Raw genomic sequence first — 18,473 nt, 5'->3', positions numbered from 1 at the left:
GTGATCTTTTAAATCAGGTGTTTGTATTATGTCATACTTGGAAAAAGGTTTTCTGGTCATTGCAAACACTGTAAAAAAAGGCACTAGTTCTCCATTCCTACTGTCCCTCTCCCCTTTCCTTTTTCCTCTTTCCCGTTTGCCCTTTCCCTTGTCTTGCTTGTGCTAAAGAGGTCCAGCACAGTTTCAGATTGCTCAAGATAATTACCTACACTAGTGTTGTTGCCTTTTCCAAACTGGAAATGAAACTCAAGATAATTTTAATATGGGAGGTAATATAAAAGTGGACCTTTATTGAGGGTCTTCAGGAGCAGTTATGGAAAGAAGTCCACAAAAGCCCACTGCCACAAGGGTGGCATTTCTATAAGTTTTAGGAAATTAGCATAATTGATAAAAAGCACCAATTAGGAGGACGGGTGGTGATGGAATTCCCCCCCCTGCCCCAGATCAAGCCCCTTCTCTGGAGCCCCTCTCTTGGTACTAGCTGTACTCTGTCCATGAGAATGTATCTCACAGAGTTGTTCTCAATCTTGGTAGCCAAGAAGAACCAAGACAGCATGGGGCCTTGTTCCCCATGGGACTTGGAGCTCTGGAATTTATTTTGTCTTTCTGCCTAGGGAAAAGCCATGGAAAATTACTGGGAAAACTAGCCACTAGTACAATAGGCTACAGAGCTACAAATAAAAATACGAAGAATGCACAGAACATATAAAAGAGAAAAAGGCAAAACCAAAAATGGTGTCAGTATTGCTGTTAGTGGTTTTGAGATGAAATTTTGGTTAATTTCTGACCTTCTCTAATAGACAGAGTGCAGGAAAAAGGGAGAGGTAATATTACCTGTGTCTCGCATAATACTAACTTCTGACTGGGAAGGAGGGGAAAGTGCAAAGAAATGGGGAGATAAATGTAAGTGCATACGTGAAGCAGAAGAACGGAAACTAACTAGACAACAGCTAACCAATTAGCTGCTGAAAAAGGAAGAATACAAAGAAAGGAAGATTGTAACCAATAAGTCTTTTGTTATACTTTTTAACAGACAAGAACTCAGAATAAGAAAACACATCAAGGTAAAGAACTAAAGAAGGCTAAACCCTTACTCTGAGGAAGAAAACTTGAGATTTATTTTATTTTCTGTAAAATCTGCTTTTGTGTTCAGTCTATCTGTTCATCTGATTATATGAGCATACAAATAGTGTGCAGAGATTTCAAAGAAGTGGAAGTTACATATATCTGAGGGTTGAAATTATTCTGTTATACAAATTTTCTACATGAAGGTGACTGAGCAAGAGCTATACACACTTGCTCTTCATAGCCCTCTGCTGCTTGCTAGAGCAGTATTCAACCTCAGTGAAGAGTCTTTGAGAAGAGAACTGATTGTAATGTTTCAGCATTGGTGGAAAATGAAACAAGTATTTCCTATGGATCAAGGAAACACCACTGAAGGCCCAAACCCTTCAGGAGTATTCAAAACCCAACAAATTTGTTTTCTAGTCAGCGGCAACATGTGAGCAAGACGTGAACTTTACTTTTACCTGCTGTCCTGAGTCAGCAGCTTGATGCATGCCGTGTGCCCACAGTATATTGCATATGTCAGAGGAGTGTTTTCATTGATGTCTCGAGGGCTGCTGTCTATCCCCAGTTCCAGCAGTGTCTGCACACAGTCAGCTTTCCCTGCTGCTGCAGCCCAGTGCAAAGGAGTCCTACAGGAGAGTATAATTAAAATAGATGAATAGATTTACAATCAAAGCTATTAATGACATAGTGAGGGGTGCACAGGATATACTTGTGCAGATTAATAATATACATTTTAAGAAATTCTCCAGCCAACTGCTGTAGCTGCCTTTATTTAGTTGCAGATAAAGTAGATATGGGGCTGCAGAATGCCTATACCTTATACAATAGCATCTCTTCCACAGCTGGAATTGTAGACTAGGAAAAGTGACTGAAGTTTTCAGACTAGAATTTGAAAAAAACCTTCACAGTGTCCACTGCATAGGGGCAAACTCTTCTCATCTTTAAACCAACCACAATTGGCCATGGTTGGCAGAGGACTCTCCATGAAGGTAATTAGAGAATCCTCTCCCAGATGAATGACAAGGACTGAACACATCTACCAGACTGCCACTTTGCCAGTTTCTGAGTTCTATGACAGGCACAGAACAGAGCACATATAATTGCTTTGAATCTCTGCAGAAGAATCAAACTGATTTTGTTGTTGGCATAAAATCTGCATCTTGTATTTAGAAACTTTTGTCCAGTTTCCAAATTGTTCTTGTGAAAAACCTGAAAGCACAGACAACATCACAAAAGAAGTGTTTAAGAATAAAAAAAAAAAAAAATTGAAATTTTTCTTTCTATTCCTTTTCAGTCCCAGTGATTTCAGATTGGGTGCAATCAGAAACACAATAGAATGAAAATCTTATAGATGTGTTTGTAAGAAAAGCTTACCTTTTCCCTCTCCAAGTATAATATATTCTGTGGAAATATCTGAGCACGTGGAATAGGTGGTCATGTCTTAATGAACTTTGAAGTGTAGGCAATCTCCTCCCTTTGCTCTTCTTTCCATAGAAACACAGCCTGCTCAACTACATTTTAATGATGTTTAGAAACTGCTCCAGAACCCTGTTCATTTTATTTCTGTTCCATTTTATTGCACTTTTCCATGAAGAATGATATTATTTTAAGAACCTAAAGACTTAAGCCAAGAAAACCTTGGCTTTTGCTTCACTGAGCAGAATAATCAATGTGAATAGCCAGCTGGTTCTCTTTGCATTAAAAAAATTTATGAGCAAAATTCCAAGGAAGGTAGGTGTGGGGTGAAAAAAAGGAAAGATGACTCTTCTGTACTTATGAAATAGAGATTTAATCGCAGAAGAAATCACAGGTATTTTCAGAATGGAAGGTGAGGGTCCCCTGGTCCTGTAGGAGTATGATATTTTCATCTTAAATACAAGAGAACACTGCCATTTCTTAAATACATATAATAGCAGCATCCTGGCTTCAAGTTGCAGGATCCTATTGTATTGTTTTAAAAAGAATGTTCACTTTTGATTGAAAGAAACTTAGGTGAGTCGTGGCAAAGTCCCTACAGAAATAAGCTCTTTTTCTAGAACAAATAGAAAGATAAATATAATTCTTTCTAGTCAGTTATGGCACTAAGTAGAATACATGTGAGCTGGACTGGTTCGCAGTGTTTCTGAGAAAGCACAGCTCTCTGTGGAGTGCAGGGCATTACTAGGCCATGGCCTGTGAAACAGGAAACATGATTACAAGACAGAGCTGGTCTCAGATTATTAGAAAGGGAGCAGCAATTTCAGAGTTTCCATGGTTACCTGTCATCCACATCAAGGGCCTGCAGGTTGCACTTTGGGACTTTAGCCAGCTCACTGATGATATCACTGTAGCCTGCAGCAGCAGCAATGTGCATGCATGTTTTGCCATTCTCATCATCACAATTTATTATTGATGGTCCCTGCCAGTGGTCCAGAATGATGGAACACAGAATCCTGTTGCCACTCTGGAAGGAAGTCAGAGAAGGAAAGTGTTTTACAATGGAGCTCACACCAGGTTGCATCTTCTCTGCTAGAGAATGCTAAATAGAGTAATGGTATTCCTCTGTGTGCATACCAGAATCTCCAGATATGAAAGCCAAAATCTTCCAATCTCCAGTTGGGAATTATGCTTACTTTCTGAATTTTCTAAAACACTCTGAACACTGGAAAAATAACAAATAATGAACCACTGCAGATATCTCCAGAAGTTGTAGAGTGTAAATTGCTTAATAGAAATTACTTGTGATTTTTGCTGTTTTGCTAAGCCAGAGTCCAGAAACACAAGCTTATATTTTTCAATAGAAATTTAGAGCTGAAAGGAACCTCAGAAAACCAACCCATATCTGTAAGTCTGTCTCAGTACACTTAGAAAAGCCATGTCAAATATTTGTTCAAGTGCTTCTTGAAAACTTTCTTAGCTAGTTTGCTCTGGTGTCTGGTGTCTTAATAGAAAGTCGACGTTGTTTTCTAACCTGCAAATGAAATGGAACATTTTATATCCTACCTTAGTGGAAACAGAGCAAAAGAATTCATTACTTTTTTATAACAACAGAAACACAAGGTTGCAAAGGTCTTTCTGTACCATCAAATTCAATCCCTGCAATCACTTGAAGCTATGTTACATCATTCCTCTTATAAATTTTGTCCATTAAAGGCAATTAGGTTCCTTTTGCCCCCATTACTCTCAAAGGAACACAGTTCAAGAACTTCTTTGTTTTTATAATTTGTATCTCTAAATTCTATTCACACTCAGGGCTGATTATATCCTTTGTTTCTGTTCCAGCATTATTATTTGGATTAAATACTCCTTTCCTCTTACTGGTACTTGTTCTTCAGATGTATTTATAGGCAATCATCACATCTCTTTTGAATTGTTCTCTTGCTGCTCTAAGCAATCATGGTCTTCTAAAGCTTTTTTTTTTAAATATGCTTTCTGTTTCTCTCATTAACCTGGTAACCCATTTCCTATTGTGTTTTAGTTGTGTTTCCTTGAAGAGAGATGATTAAAATTGTACTAGTCATACAAAGATGTTTTTGCCAGATCTTGTACAGCAACACTGCTCTTCCTTATTTGTGTTAGAAATACCTCTTTTGGTATGTCATAGAACAGCATTTTCCTCATTCACAGCTGCGTCCCATTAGAAGCTCCTAGTCATTTTGGAATGACCCTTTACACCTCAGTACTTCCTTAAGTTTTTTTCCAAGAGTAGAGTTTCTAGTTTTGGGGAGGACCTTCTGTAACTAACACCAAAGTGCCTGATTTATACATTTTATCCTATCCAATTTTGTCCCATTTATATTGCTCAAGATTTAAAGGTGATCCATAACCCTGTATGATATCCCCATTCCTTCCTGTTATTGTCTTTCAGTTTTTTATTATTGGCAGATTTTAACAGAAAGCTCCTGTATTATGTGTCAAGATATTATGAAAATATTAAACAAGAGTAATATCAAGTCTTATCCCTGAAAGTAATTTCCTTCCAGCCTCTATTCAACATTTAATCATACTCTTGTTTTCTGGATTTTAAGATACAATTTCTTTTGCTTCTCTGTACTTTTGTATCTTATTTTGTAAGATAGCTACTTATTCTAAATATATCTTTTAAAAATGGGTAGACATCCATTATCTCAAGACTCTACCATACACTTTTCCTCTCTGCTATTGGGATTCAGCTTCCTGTCATATTTTGCACCATTGAGAGGATATATTCCAGGTCCCTGGAACATTCTCATCTTACAACTATTCAGTCCAGCTGAGAATTTCCTTTATTTATCAAAACATGTCCCCCTGAAATCAGGAATTTTGTTTTACATGTACTTTGCTTAATTTAGAGTCTAATCTTGATCATGTAATCCAAGCTTATTTTCTATGGCCAGCATTTCGTAACATCCTGATTAACCATGCTCAAATTAAGTTATAGTTGTCTGAACATCTAGTGAAAAGAGGAGTGTTGATCCTCATGTTCAGGAAATCTGAGGTCCTATGAATAACTGTTGTTTTTATTGTCCAGTCCTTATGCCAGATACCAATATCCTCCATACTGGTAATAATTCCCAGTTACATATTTTCATCATTAGCATCAGTGAAATCTCTAGTCACATTCAAGGCTAACCAAATCTAGAGGTCTATTGCATACTTCTAGGACTACCACAATAAATATCTATCTGTTATCATCCTTCTCTAAGTCAGTTTTGATACAAAAAATTATTTACATTAGTACCTTACTACTTCTGTATTTATGCTCTAGTGACTGGACTATTCCTCTGGTTTTACACTGTCTTGCTAAGTCCAAATTTCACACCCTGCAGCTGCAGTTTCAGTCCCTCCATGTTCTTGCACAACTCTTAGCATTCACATAATAAATTTCCCACTTCTCTGACCGGCATTTTATACTTTTACAGACTGTTCTGTCTCCCACCAATCTTCTGTTTTCTAGACTAAACAAACAATTTCAACCTCCCTGTGCAGGTCATGCTTTCCAATGCACTTATCATACTTGGTGCTTGCTTTTGGCCTGTTTCCAGTTTGTCTACAGTTTTTTTCAACCATGGCACTCCAAACAACACAATTATCCAGCAGAGGCTTCTCTCCTGACATTGAAAATGACTTCCTGCAGCCCACCTGTACCATACTTTTGTTAATATGTCCCAGAATAATGTTTGTTTGATTTATATCAACACCATAACCTAAACTCTTTTGTAATCTGCTAGTCTATTACTCTTAATTTTGTGTAAAAACCTTTAATTTTTTTGATTTATATCAACACCATAACCTAAACACTTTTGTAATCTGCTAGTCTATTACTCTTAATTTTGTGTAAAAACCTTTAATTTTTTCACAATTCTGTATACAGTGTTATTTTATTAACTTCAGTTAATTCCTACAGTTTCTCAAAATAATTTTGAATTTCATCCCTAGCCATGAAGTTCTTGATGTCCCTGTAATTTGATTTTCACTGTGGGTTATATGTGTGCTCTGTATTTCGACACCTCATTACGGAACAAATAAAAACATTCTTATGATACAGCCCTGGTTGGACAGTCTATGAGATATTCACCTCCAAAGATTATTTGAACTGTCTTGAATGTGGCTGATAGAGAATATATGATGTGTGATACAAGTCTCTGGTGGATTTTGATGGCATCACTCCTTCTTATTCCTCTATGGGACATCTTGGACAGAGTTCTGTGTCTATTATAGCAAGTTGTGCGTATAAAAATTGTGTTATTGATGTTATTCAATGTGATTAAACTTGCATGTGATTAAACTTGCATTAAACTGCTCAAATGAGAAAGGAACAAAGAATTAGACTTTTAATGACCACTGTATTTGCCACATGCTTAGCAAGGCTTTTGTGCCATGTGATGAGTTTTATCTTGTCACTTTTCCAGAATTTTTGTGTTTTATTACATGGGATTAAAATGATTAATTGACATTCAAACATACTATACCTTATTAGATATAGAAGCCTCTTATCTGAGGAAGTAGTAATTGCTTTGAAGATGGCCATAAAAATTCTGCCTTGTTTCAACAATTCAATCAAATTGTTACTTCCATTTTCTAAGTGATCAAGAATATTTCTTAATATTTGAACTTTCTGCTGGATGAGATTTCTGGGCGACTGCTCAGTGGCTTTCCAGTTCTCTCTTCTTAGGAATGCCTTCTTATCTTTAAATTCCTCTTGGCTCTTTGAAATTGCACTCAAAATTCTCCAAAAATGCTTACAGTGCCCTTATTCTGTGATTGATAGCTTTGAGCTGTGGTTACCAAAAATGTAGTGTTCCTGTGGTAAATTTACCGCAGCACTATTGTTAGACCAGAATGTTGTCTGGTAAATTTACCATAGGAAAATCACGTGTTTTTGTAACCTTACTGTACGCATCACTAAATTTCATGTTCCCTTTTTGTATTCAAATTCTTTACAGCAGAGATTAAAATGTTCTCAGAGATTATCAGTCATTTTTGCTATTTGTTTTTGCTTTTTTGTTTCTAAATAGTTTTGCAGGACTTTTCCCCACCCCTCCCCTGCTCCTCCCCCAGGACTTTTGTCCCATCTTACACTTTTATCTGCTTCCACCCATTATTGATTCTCCTCAGTGAAATTTTCTTCCTTAGATCCCTTATCTCAATTAAACATACTTTATTGTTCCAGGGTGACTTTACTTGTCTCAAACCAGCATATTTATGAAGAAGAAATGTCCTAAAGCCTGTATCCCTGAGCTCCTGTAAGAAAAACTCTGTGCTTTATGCAAATTTTTGTCTGAGATTTGTATCATCTCCAGACAATGGCAAACAGCCAAATCACTTAACAGATATTTAGCTCTGACACTTGATTACAACTTTAGTTTCTATAAGTTGGCTACTGAAAGTCAGACTTCTGAGACTTGTGTCTCTGAGTGCTTTCCAAATAAGAAAATAATTATTCAGGAAGTATCTATCTAATCAAGTACCATGAGGAGAATCCCAAACCTCTGGGACACTTTTCTAGTTTTGACACTTCTTCTTTCAGCTATGTCTACCCAATTTATCCTCATTGTTACTATAATCACTGTTCTTACATTTCAGCCCTTTCTATGTCCAACTGATAAGCAGAACAATAATTTTATAAAAACTTTCTTGTCACTTACATAATATTTTACCATAACATTACATTTTATTCTGACAGGTTTTCAGTCATAAACATTGAGAAGTTTGTTTTTTGTTTATACTGCACTGTATAGATGGCTATTTTTCCCCCTCTTCAGAATATTCTAGTAAACTAGATAATGGGTTGTCAAAGAGGAGTCATATGAAAGGAGTCTGCTAAGCCTTCTACCAGTAATGGAGAGGTGGTATGGGTAGAGGAACAAGCTATGGACCACTTAACTGGTCGCCTGAAACCCAGATAAAATACTTTTCTTCCAAGTAAATGCCTCTGGAGATTATATGGTTAGGTTGTATTAGTTCTCCTATATTTCCTGTCTGTTTGTATTAGCATGCAGTTTAAAGCTTTCCTATATCTATAGCCATCTTTGTCAGGAAAGTCCCCACTAGAAGCTCTTGATGTTGCTTCTTATCATTAGCATTGAACTTCAGGTCTGCCTATGTTTTCCTCTTTTTCATTCTGTCATTTTCTGATTTCTCAATTATGAACCAAAGCCACCCCCAAGTAGCTTGAGATTTTGAGCATTATTTCCCTCCTTTCTGCAGCAACAAACAAATATTATCACCATTGCACTACTCTGGGAGGTAACTCACTTTTACAAAAAAAGCAAAATGAATTACATTTACATAAGTACTTCCAGCTCCCTCCTGGAAACCATCCCTGGGTGCTGTTTGAGTTTTATGTTAGAGAATTCCTTTTGTCTTTCCTCTTATCCTTCACAAACAGACACACATAGAATACTTGAATCTGAAATCAACTGTAACACCAGCAGGACCATTAGAAAATAAAACAGGCAAATGAAATAAAAATCTTTTTCTCTTTGCTGAAATAAGGAAACATGAGCCATTTAAAGTATTTTTGAGCAACCTACAGCAAAATTTGAACAAATAATTTGTCTGTGGACTTTTTCCTTTATAACCCTAGATGAAACTATTATGTTGGTAAATACATCTTTCCCTTCAAATAACTTTTTAACCTTTTTCTTTATTCTAAAATTCAGTATTTACCAAAAGCAGAAGCCATTCCACATTATTTTCCACATGGTTTTCTTGACTGGATCTTGAAAAGCCTAGGTCTTTAACTCAAGGCTATTCTGGCAGAAACTGTGTTTAGTTACAGCTATACTGGCAAAACTCAGCTATTCTTCCAATACATTCTTTTCCCTTATGTGATTAATTTCACTGATGTGCCATTTTCCTCATATTCACAGGCAGAACACTGGAGCAGTGCATCACATCATTACTTTTATTGTAATATGATTTAGAACTTCATCCTAGAATCAGAGCAAGATAAATGTTGCATCAGCTGTGAGGATAAGTCAGGTTGGAATCAGATATTAAGGCAGTTCTCAGAAATCTATCTTGTGGTAGGTGCAGTGTCTGCTGTTTTAAGGATGGAGAATGTCAGACTCAAAAACAGAGACATAACATTGCTTTAGTCTACAGCAAACTGTAGTGCTGTGGGAAATGTCCTTATATTGGCAGTTTGGCTTACTGAAGAGTTTTGCACACATTGGTGCTTCCTGCCATGTATCGAGGACTTCCAGCACCTCCCACTTCTGCACCCAAGACTAGATAAAGCTAAGAAATGGAAACACCTTCACTCTACCTAATTTCCTGGCTGCTAGATGGCTGAACTTGGCAGTGGAGAAATGAGCAAAAATTCAGAGCACCCTGTGGTTTCTCTACCCTGAGAGGACATGGAAAACTGGTCTCTGTGATGAGGAAAGAAGCAAGTCATAATACCATCTTCATCTTTCCTCCTGCCAGGGAAACTGTGCCAGAGAATCCCCGAATGCAGCCCAGGCACTTCACAGAGTGTACTTCTGATGGCAAACCAATACAAATTAACAACTCCTCTGACACCACTGTAGTTATATTGGTGAGACTTAGTCAGCTCAGAGAGAAGCTCATTCGTCTTCTCCTAATCCAAGTGCTGCAGCTTTACACAGCCACTGAGACAGTATCTCTGCAGAGTCAGAGCAACACCGCTTGGCTTGACTTTGTGGCACTGTGGGAAAGAGAATGTGTTGCTGTACAAGAAAGTCCTGTGGTCCTCAGAGCATTGCTGCCTCTGGTACAGCTAGAGCATTTAAAATATTTTAAAAATATTTTTCCTTTTAGCAGCCTTAATGTGTGTTGGGGAAAAGTACCAAATGACAAAGGCAGTCATGGAGGCATGATTCTGGCTATCACATGTCCCTGCCTCTCTAACCGTCTCTTTGCTCAAACAAAACACTGCATGAAACACTGGCCAAGTCTCTCTGAGAATTTATTCTCCCTTGGAGTCTAAGTGCATATGATTTATTGTGTAAATGACTATGACTATGACTAAAATCACTTGGCAACTTTCCCCTGCTATTGCATTGTTGTAAGGACTGATTTCTCCAAATGAGCTGTTTACATGCTTTGGAAAAGAGGTAATTTTTTAAATCTGCAGAAGAATAAGGAGTTATTCTATCAGAGAAATGGAAGCATTTGTCTTCAAGTGCCTTTTGTCAGGCACAGGAGATCAGGACTTGTATAGATATGCAAGAAGTGTGTTGCACATACATCACTCATATTCTGGCATCCACTGTGCAGTTACACATAGACTGTGTGCTGGGAAGAGGTCTGGCAATTATTCTGTACCTACCTACAGGATCTGCCCAAGACAAATTCCTGCTAAGCTCAGTGGGAATTCTGCAATTGATTACCTCAGACATTTGATTGGCGTGAACAATTACATTGTCTATGGCATGTTCACACTTGAAGGGCTTACTTTTTAACAGTTTATTATTTCAGTAAGAGTTTTTCTGATGATCTGGCTGTACTGATGAGTTTTTATATCAATACTGCAAGTCTGCAGATGATACAAAACTGGGAGGAGCTGTTGACAACCTCCAGGGCAGGGAGGCCCCGCAGAAAGACCTTGATAAATTAGAGAGATAGGCAACCATCAACCATGCAGTTTCAACACAGCAAAGTGCTGAATTATGCCCCTGGCATGGGGCAGCCCTGGATGTACAGACAGACTGGGGGATGAGAGGCTGCACAGCAGTGCCATGGAAAGGGCCCTGGGGCTCTGGTCCATGGCAAGTTGAACATGAGCCAGCAGTGCCCTGGCAGCCAGGAGGGCCAAGCGTGTCCTGGGGGCATCAGGGACAGCATCACCAGCCAGGCAAGGGAGGGGATTGTCCTGCTCTGCTCTGCACTGGGGCAGCCTCACCTTGAATGAGGTGCTGGGGGCACTTCTGGGTATCACAGTATAACTAAGTTATTAAACTATTAGAGAGCATCCAAAGGAGGGCAATGAAGATGGTGAATGGACTTCAAGAAAGCTGTATGAGGAGCAGCTGAGGTCACCTGTTCTGTTCAGCCTGGAGGAGATGAGGGGAGACCTCAGTGCAGTTACAACTTCCTTATGAGGGGAAGAGGAGGGGCAGACAGGCCTCTTTCTCTGTGGTGACCAGTGACATGATCCAAAGGAATGGCCTGAAGCTGTGTTGGGAGGTTTAGGTTGGATATCAGGAAAAGTTTCTTTACCAGTGGGAGTTTGGGCACTGGAACAGGCTTCCCAGGGAAGTAGTCACAGCACCATCCTGCCAGAGTTCAAGAAGAGTTTGGATAATGCTCTCAGGCACAGTGTGACTCTTGGGGTGACCTGTGCGGAGCCAGGAGTTAGACTCAATCCTTGTGAGTCTCTTCCAACTCAGCTTATTCTGTGACAACTTAAAATGAAGAAATAGTTTGCAGCTACATAAAAAATGAAGCAGCACTTAGGAATATCCATCAGCACTGGAATTTAGCTGTCTGTACCAAATAATTCTCAAAATCCTCTCTGGCATTGTTTAGGCCTGGGTCAATGAATACTTTCCCTACCAGTTCCTGGAGGTAAAATGAGTACCAGATCATTGCCAGTAAGTGGTCTGTGTATGACCATCCTGCTTGAGTAAGAGAGTATAGCAGTAGGGACACAGGTTGTCCCATGATAGTTTGTCTCAGTGCCAGAGCCAAGACTCAAGCACATTTAATTCACTTTTGTAGACAGTGTCACAAATATTTAGGGCACTTAATGGAAAAAACTTCTGCTGGTATTAAAGCAAGTTTATTTCTTACTCAAAACTATTTGCAAATTCTTCTATCTTGTTTTACAACTTGACAGCTCACTCTGTAGATCCCTGCTTCTATGTAATGTTCCAGGCTCCACAAGTAAGAGTTGTACCATTGCTAGAATGACAATATTTACAAAAGAAGGTGATTTTAAAAGTGTATATTTAAAAAATGAAACTTGAATATCTTTTTGACTTGTTTGTTAACAGTCAAAAATGTCTTTAAAGCTTAGTGACATAAAAAAAGGAAATCGCTATTCCTCCTTTCAAGCCATCTTTAGAAAACTGCATGAAACAAGGAGAAATAAAGTACAACTTTGCAGGGAAAGAAATCTGCCTGAAACCAACTAGACAGTGAACCATGCCCAGCAAATGCACCTTTTCTGGTCAGTCCAACAACAGACATATCTGCAGTAGAGAAACACTCACTGGGTTTTAAGGTGGCTTTGGAAGTCTCTCTGAATTCTTCCACTGTATATAGCCCACATGAAAAAATGGGTGATGGGCAGAGACAAGGAGAGAAGTGATCCCTTGGGAGAGATTCTGAGCCATGACTCATTTCTCTGGCCCCTTCCTCTGCTCTGGCTGGATAGCCAGCTGTGTCCTCAAGATGTCCTGCAGCAACAGAGACATTCTTTCCTAGAAATCCTGGAATTTAAGTGTGCTTTCATCTTCCAACCAATTACAGAGAAACTGCGGTGCTTGGCCAACCAAACACAAATTAATACTTACTTATGCATTTCTTTTACAGTGTGTTTTATATATACAGGTATTTCACTCTCTTCTCTGGAAACAGAGGAATGAAATAACTGCATTGTTGCTATGGAACAAATACTAGCGCTTCTAATTTTTTAAAAACTTTGCACTCCAAATCAGCCCATTTAAAAATCATAAGCACGTCTCCCCATGGCAGATTGTTATTTTTAATAGCTTCTTTCTAGTTGCATTCTTTTTATTCCTACAGGTTTGTATTTCTTCACTTAAATTTTTTTTTTTTTTTTTTTTTTTTTGTGTATCCTTTAGTAGAAAGCTGATATTTTCATGTAATCATTTGACTTTGGGAGCCAGAGACTGAGAACAAGACAAAGAAAATTCTGGTAAAAATGATGACAACTGGCAAGGCAATGTAGCAAGATTCAAAATCTTCCCAGCTGTTTCCAAGGTACTACTAATACTGTTACAGTATAGAACTGTGTAGCCTCATAATCCATGCTGTATGTTATATTTTATATTATATTTTACCAGGATTTGAATAATACCATTATGTAGAATTGTTAGAATGCTTTTACCTCTGTCCCTGTATCAGTTACAGTTTTGTATTTCAAAGGTGTGTTTCCTTTTCACTACAGTAATTAATGCTGGCTGAAGTGAAAGGAGAGAAATACCTCCCGAGACACTTTTAATAGGCCTGTCTGCACCAGCACATAGAAATAATGCATGTGTAAAAAATGTGGCATGAGATACTCTCACAGCAGACAGTAATGATCAGTGTTTTTGACACTGATACATTTGCACTTGAGATGTGAACTTGAATGGCAGGAGACTTGAGTTTCTCAAAAGAGCAGGCCCTGTTGTGGGCAAGGTCTGTCTGGCTACATGGATGGGACTGATCATCCCATGATGCCTGATAGAAGACAAAGTCACACACACGCAGTCTTGGAAAGAGTCAGCACAGAACAATGATTTCATATGAAATATGCCTCATGCTCATGAATTTGGGTTTCAATGGTGGGCAATGATTTTCGTATGGTCCTACTGTGTGTTTCAGCTGAGTGTGAACAAAGTGCCTCTTTCCTGCAACTTCTGAAACAAGTTTCTGTGCAGTGTCTGGTCTTCCCCTCGCTGCATTTAAAAAAAAAAGAAATTAAACACAGGGCCCTATTCAGCCAAAAATAACCCCTGCAGCTGTACTGCCTGAGCTCTGTGAGTCTCTTGTTCTCTGAAGATATTTATACAATTCTTAAAGGAAAAATATCTCCTTTCCAGCAGTCACAGAGGAGGCAATTAGACATAACGATGATCCCATCAAGCAGAGCTGTTGTTCTGTTCTGTCACAGCAGAGAAAGTTGTGCCTGTCCACAGTATCCAAATCTCCTGGGCCTAAATGGGCAGCAGAGAACACTGGCTGCAAGTTGTTTTCTTGGCCAAGAGTTTTCTTATTTGAGTAAGAGAAATGTAGAAATGTGAACAAATCTATTTCATGCTCTGGTATTTCAAATGCCACTTCTGGACTTAGAATGTGGAGAAGCATGTGGAAGGAAGAAGTAACTTAAAGGGTTTCACGGCAGAAATCTCACAATAAGGAAAAAAGGGGTGCATGTGTGTCATTCTGCACGCTTCCTCTTGATTTCCGGGAGCAGCTTAAAGGAAAAGAGGGCATTTGTGAGTTCCTTCCACCTGAGGCCAAGTGAGTTTTGTGCAGTTTCCGTTTCCCCATTTCTCAAGACTTTTTCTGCACATTTGTGAGAGAAGGGTGGAGGTGAGAGTTAACAATGGAATTAAATAATGAAACACACAAAATACAGAATCAGGGAAAGCTTTCCCCTCAGGAAAGGAGGGGAACTCTGAGGGTTATAAAGTGGATTCACTTTTGTCTTTCTGTTTGTCAGACAGGTTGTCCCCAGACCTATGATATTGACCACTGGCTATCATGCAGAAGTTGGCATGGGATTCAGATGTTTCCCACTGGAAGCAGGCAGAACTGGAATAAGCCTGGTGAAAATGCACAACAGGTAGTAGAGTGGATACCTTTAATCTTCTAAGGCAAATAACAAGTCAAATTTAAGACTGATTAAAGAAGAACAAAACTTTTGAAATATTACCAGTTTCAGAGGTCAAAATATACCTCTTCAAAATATACTTCAGAAAAAAAAAAGTTAGGCCTATTACATGTTAATCATTTTTGTGAGGCTGTGGTTGAAGATTATTTGTTCAGATGTCCTTACTCTGTAATAAATATCATATATGGCAGTTCAGAATTTCAAATTTCCTTGCTGACACTTCTTTTAAGAAGAGAAAACTTAGACCAAAAGATGAGAATGCAAACATTTGGTAATTGCATGAAAAGGTTGCTGGATTTTTGTGTGAGTTCTATTTTGGTTTACCTGTTGTGCATGTGTTTTGAACATTGGTACTTGAATTTGCTATGCTTAGACAGCACATGAAAACATACAATTTCATCCAGGCAGTTTTCTGCACTAAACTAGGAAACCCAGTAAATTATGCTGTATTTGACATCACTTACTATCACAATTACATAATACAGTTTTTAATGCCATATTAAATCTGTATGGTTTGTTTCTCTAATAATGGCCTGCGTATTTGACAATGCTCTTTTCCACATGAGATAGAAACACACAGTTCAACAGGAAATGTGTTTAGCTCCATGTCTTCTCCAGTCTCCAGAGAGGTAGGGTCTCAACCCTTCAGATAATTCTTTCATAGCTGTAGCTCTTTAAATATGTTTTCACTTGTGTTTATGCTATTTTATTCCCAAAGGCCTTTGGCAAGTAAGCTGCTAGTTTCTGCAACCCTGATTTAGTGAAAAAAAAATAGGCATAAGTTCAACATGAAGCATACACGTAGTCCCACTTGAGATAAATGAAAACTTTGGGTCAACAGGGCTAAGCTTCTATTAGGTATGCCTTGGTCTCCAAAGAAGATGCTAGACCCTTGATCTATACCCACTGGCAAAATGCTGGGGCTTAGTGGGCATTTTTAGCATCCAATTTCCTTGTTCCACAGCCCAAACCACTTCCTTAGGAGTGTTTAGGACACCACAATAGCCAACTCAGTTCAATAAACATCCCACTGGGGCTGTGTTGTGGCTCACCTGTACTGCCCAGTGCAGAGCTGTTTTGAAGTCCTTGTCCACCAGAGTTGGGTCTGCTCCCTTGTGCAGCAGAGTCTGGGTGTGCTGGGGTCTATTGTGGAATGCAGCCCAGTGGAGTGAAGTCATTCCCTGCAAGCCACAAACCCAGAGGGCAAATTATTGTCACTCATAGGAGCATCCTTTAAGTCTATGTAGATAAGCTAGGCAGCCCTGAAACCATCCAGGGTGGACACATTCTTCCCTCTTCACCCTGATTTGAAATATTTAGTAGCAGCTTCTGAATTAGTGGAGTCACAAGGGGGAACCAAGCAATTAGCTTTTTGGAATTATTACAGAAAATGGATACAAACACAAATGCTTCCTCCATATGTACCTATAGCCTGTTATAAGTAACATGTGGTCAAGGCCATGATGGCTGGGGGAACAGTTCCTCCCTGCTCAGGGAGGAAATTTTCTTGAATCCTGCAAGAAAAGCCTGGTTTAGGCTGGTGCTTTGGCATTACACAGCATGATGTTTGTGCTTGGTCTTATCTTTGATCCAAAAAAAATATTATAAGCTATTACTGCAGCTGGCACTAGTCAGCAAACTAAAGAACTGACAGAGTGATGCCCACAAGAAAGTCACAATATAAACATTTATATATTTACTCTTCAGGGAGAAAACAAAGCAAATGGTAGGTTATTCAGCTGCATTTTTATTCCATCTTAGCTACATACAGTCAGTCTTAATAGATCAGAGAATTCATGGCCTATATTTGCACCTTCAGCATTCTTACACTCACCTGTATTTTACTCTATATCCATAATAATTAAGATTTTCTGTATAAATTGACTAATTTATTATGTTTCTAACAAATTTCTAGTGTTTTCAGGTGTGGCAATGTTTTCCTTTTGGTAGGTGCTGTTTCCTCTCTTATGAGAAAAAATGCATTTCAAGGGTCTTGCCTGATTTCCAAAAGGATAAAAAGCATTAAAAAAAAAAGAAAAAAGAAAAAAAAAAGTTGAGTGGAAAAGCAATTAAAACTTTAACTAGAACTCCAATAAAGCCAGTTGGTAACAACCCAGGTAAAGTATGAGCTATATTGATGCAGACAGCTTATCAGTGCATTAAAGTGGAAGCTGTTTGCAGTGATTTTCTGACTAAAAGCCTGAATGCCGTGGCATTCATTTCTCTCACTCATCACATATCTTATAAGACTTTTAGTTCCCATGTGGCCTAAGTATGGGTGATAACAAAACAGAGCAGTTGAATGAGAGCAGTTTTGGTTTTACTTAGGGTTTGCAAAGCTTAATCATGGGGGTTTCGGTTTTGTAAAACCAAAACTGAGGGTAAACTCCTGCACCAACTGAAATTAATGGGAGCTCTGCCATTTATGTCAGTAGACATGAGGGACTTAGTACTGTTGATGGACACACATTATCTGTGAGGCATCAGCGAAGTGATTTCCGGCTGGGAAATGAGTACAGGTCCTGGAGAGTGTGCAAATCACTGAAGAAGGAGAAACTACAGTGTACCAGGCCATCTTTCTGTTATCCTTTCTCATTGTGTTGATATGGCCAAGAAAAAAAAATCCTTGAAAAATCAACTTTCTCTCTATTTCTACTGTGGTAGCCAGCAGAATCAGCTGATAAGAGTATAAAAGATAAGAGTATAAAACTGTGGATAGTTTTCAAAAATTGCTATGGTACAATGACAAAACTCAGAGAGGTCAGTAGCAGATGCTTAGTGCAAAAATATAAGGAACAAGGCTTGACAATATACTGCCACCTAATATTTTGGTAATCAGATTAAAGACTTCATATGACTTCCCACCCTCTAAAAGGTAATGATGCATTTTCTGAAAAAATATTTATTTTAATTTTCTTTGAAACTATTGCCTGATAATTTTTGTAGAAGTCTCCATATTTTTATATGCAAAAATCCCAGACCAATTAATAATAATTCTCTTTTCATTTCCACACCATTTATGATATCATAGGCTTATATCATCCCTCTGATGTAGTTGCCAAGCTGAAAGTCCTGTTACAGTTAGTATGCTCTAGTTAGCCTGCCCATGTGAGAAAGCTGCTCTGTAACTATTATCATCTTTGTAGTCCTTTTTCTGTTCCTTTCCTTGTATATCTTTTTTCAGTTTACTCTTGTAACCATTGTGGCTGTACAAAGGATTCGAACAGAGCTTCCTGTTTTCTTCTCCGTTTCCTTTCTAATACTTTGTGCATTCCACGTGTCCTTTCAGAGCGCCCAGGTGAGCAAAGAGCATTGACCTGTTTGTCGCAGCAGCTCGCTCCTGCGGGCTTTCTGCAGCCCAGCCCACCCCATCTGTGCTGGGTGATACCACCCTGGAGTGGCATCTGTA

At 38.6% G+C, this 18,473-nt stretch overlaps 1 protein-coding gene across 7 annotated transcripts in view; it reads right to left on the bottom strand.

Annotated features, from left to right (window-relative positions):
• The window catches only part of ANKRD55 (ankyrin repeat domain 55), a 48,516-nt gene that overhangs the window by 13,601 nt on the left and 16,442 nt on the right, over positions 1–18,473 (bottom strand). For all 7 annotated transcript variants that reach the window (XR_013179925.1, XM_077171534.1, XM_077171535.1 and 4 more), the window contains exons 6-8: positions 16,117–16,245; positions 3,330–3,514; positions 1,530–1,697 (exon numbers count right to left, since the gene is read on the bottom strand). Coding sequence is in view for 6 of the 7 variants with exons in the window: in XM_077171534.1 (XP_077027649.1) it covers positions 1,530–1,697; positions 3,330–3,514; positions 16,117–16,245 (482 nt within the window). In the remaining variant the exon portion in view is untranslated. The remainder of the gene's footprint in view (positions 1–1,529; positions 1,698–3,329; positions 3,515–16,116; positions 16,246–18,473) is intronic.

The sequence above is a fragment of the Agelaius phoeniceus genome, chromosome Z (assembly GCF_051311805.1).
Source record: "Agelaius phoeniceus isolate bAgePho1 chromosome Z, bAgePho1.hap1, whole genome shotgun sequence".
Taxonomy (NCBI): domain Eukaryota; kingdom Metazoa; phylum Chordata; class Aves; order Passeriformes; family Icteridae; genus Agelaius; species Agelaius phoeniceus.
Note: the sequence above shows the minus strand (reverse complement) of the source record. Positions and strands in the feature narration are given on the sequence as shown.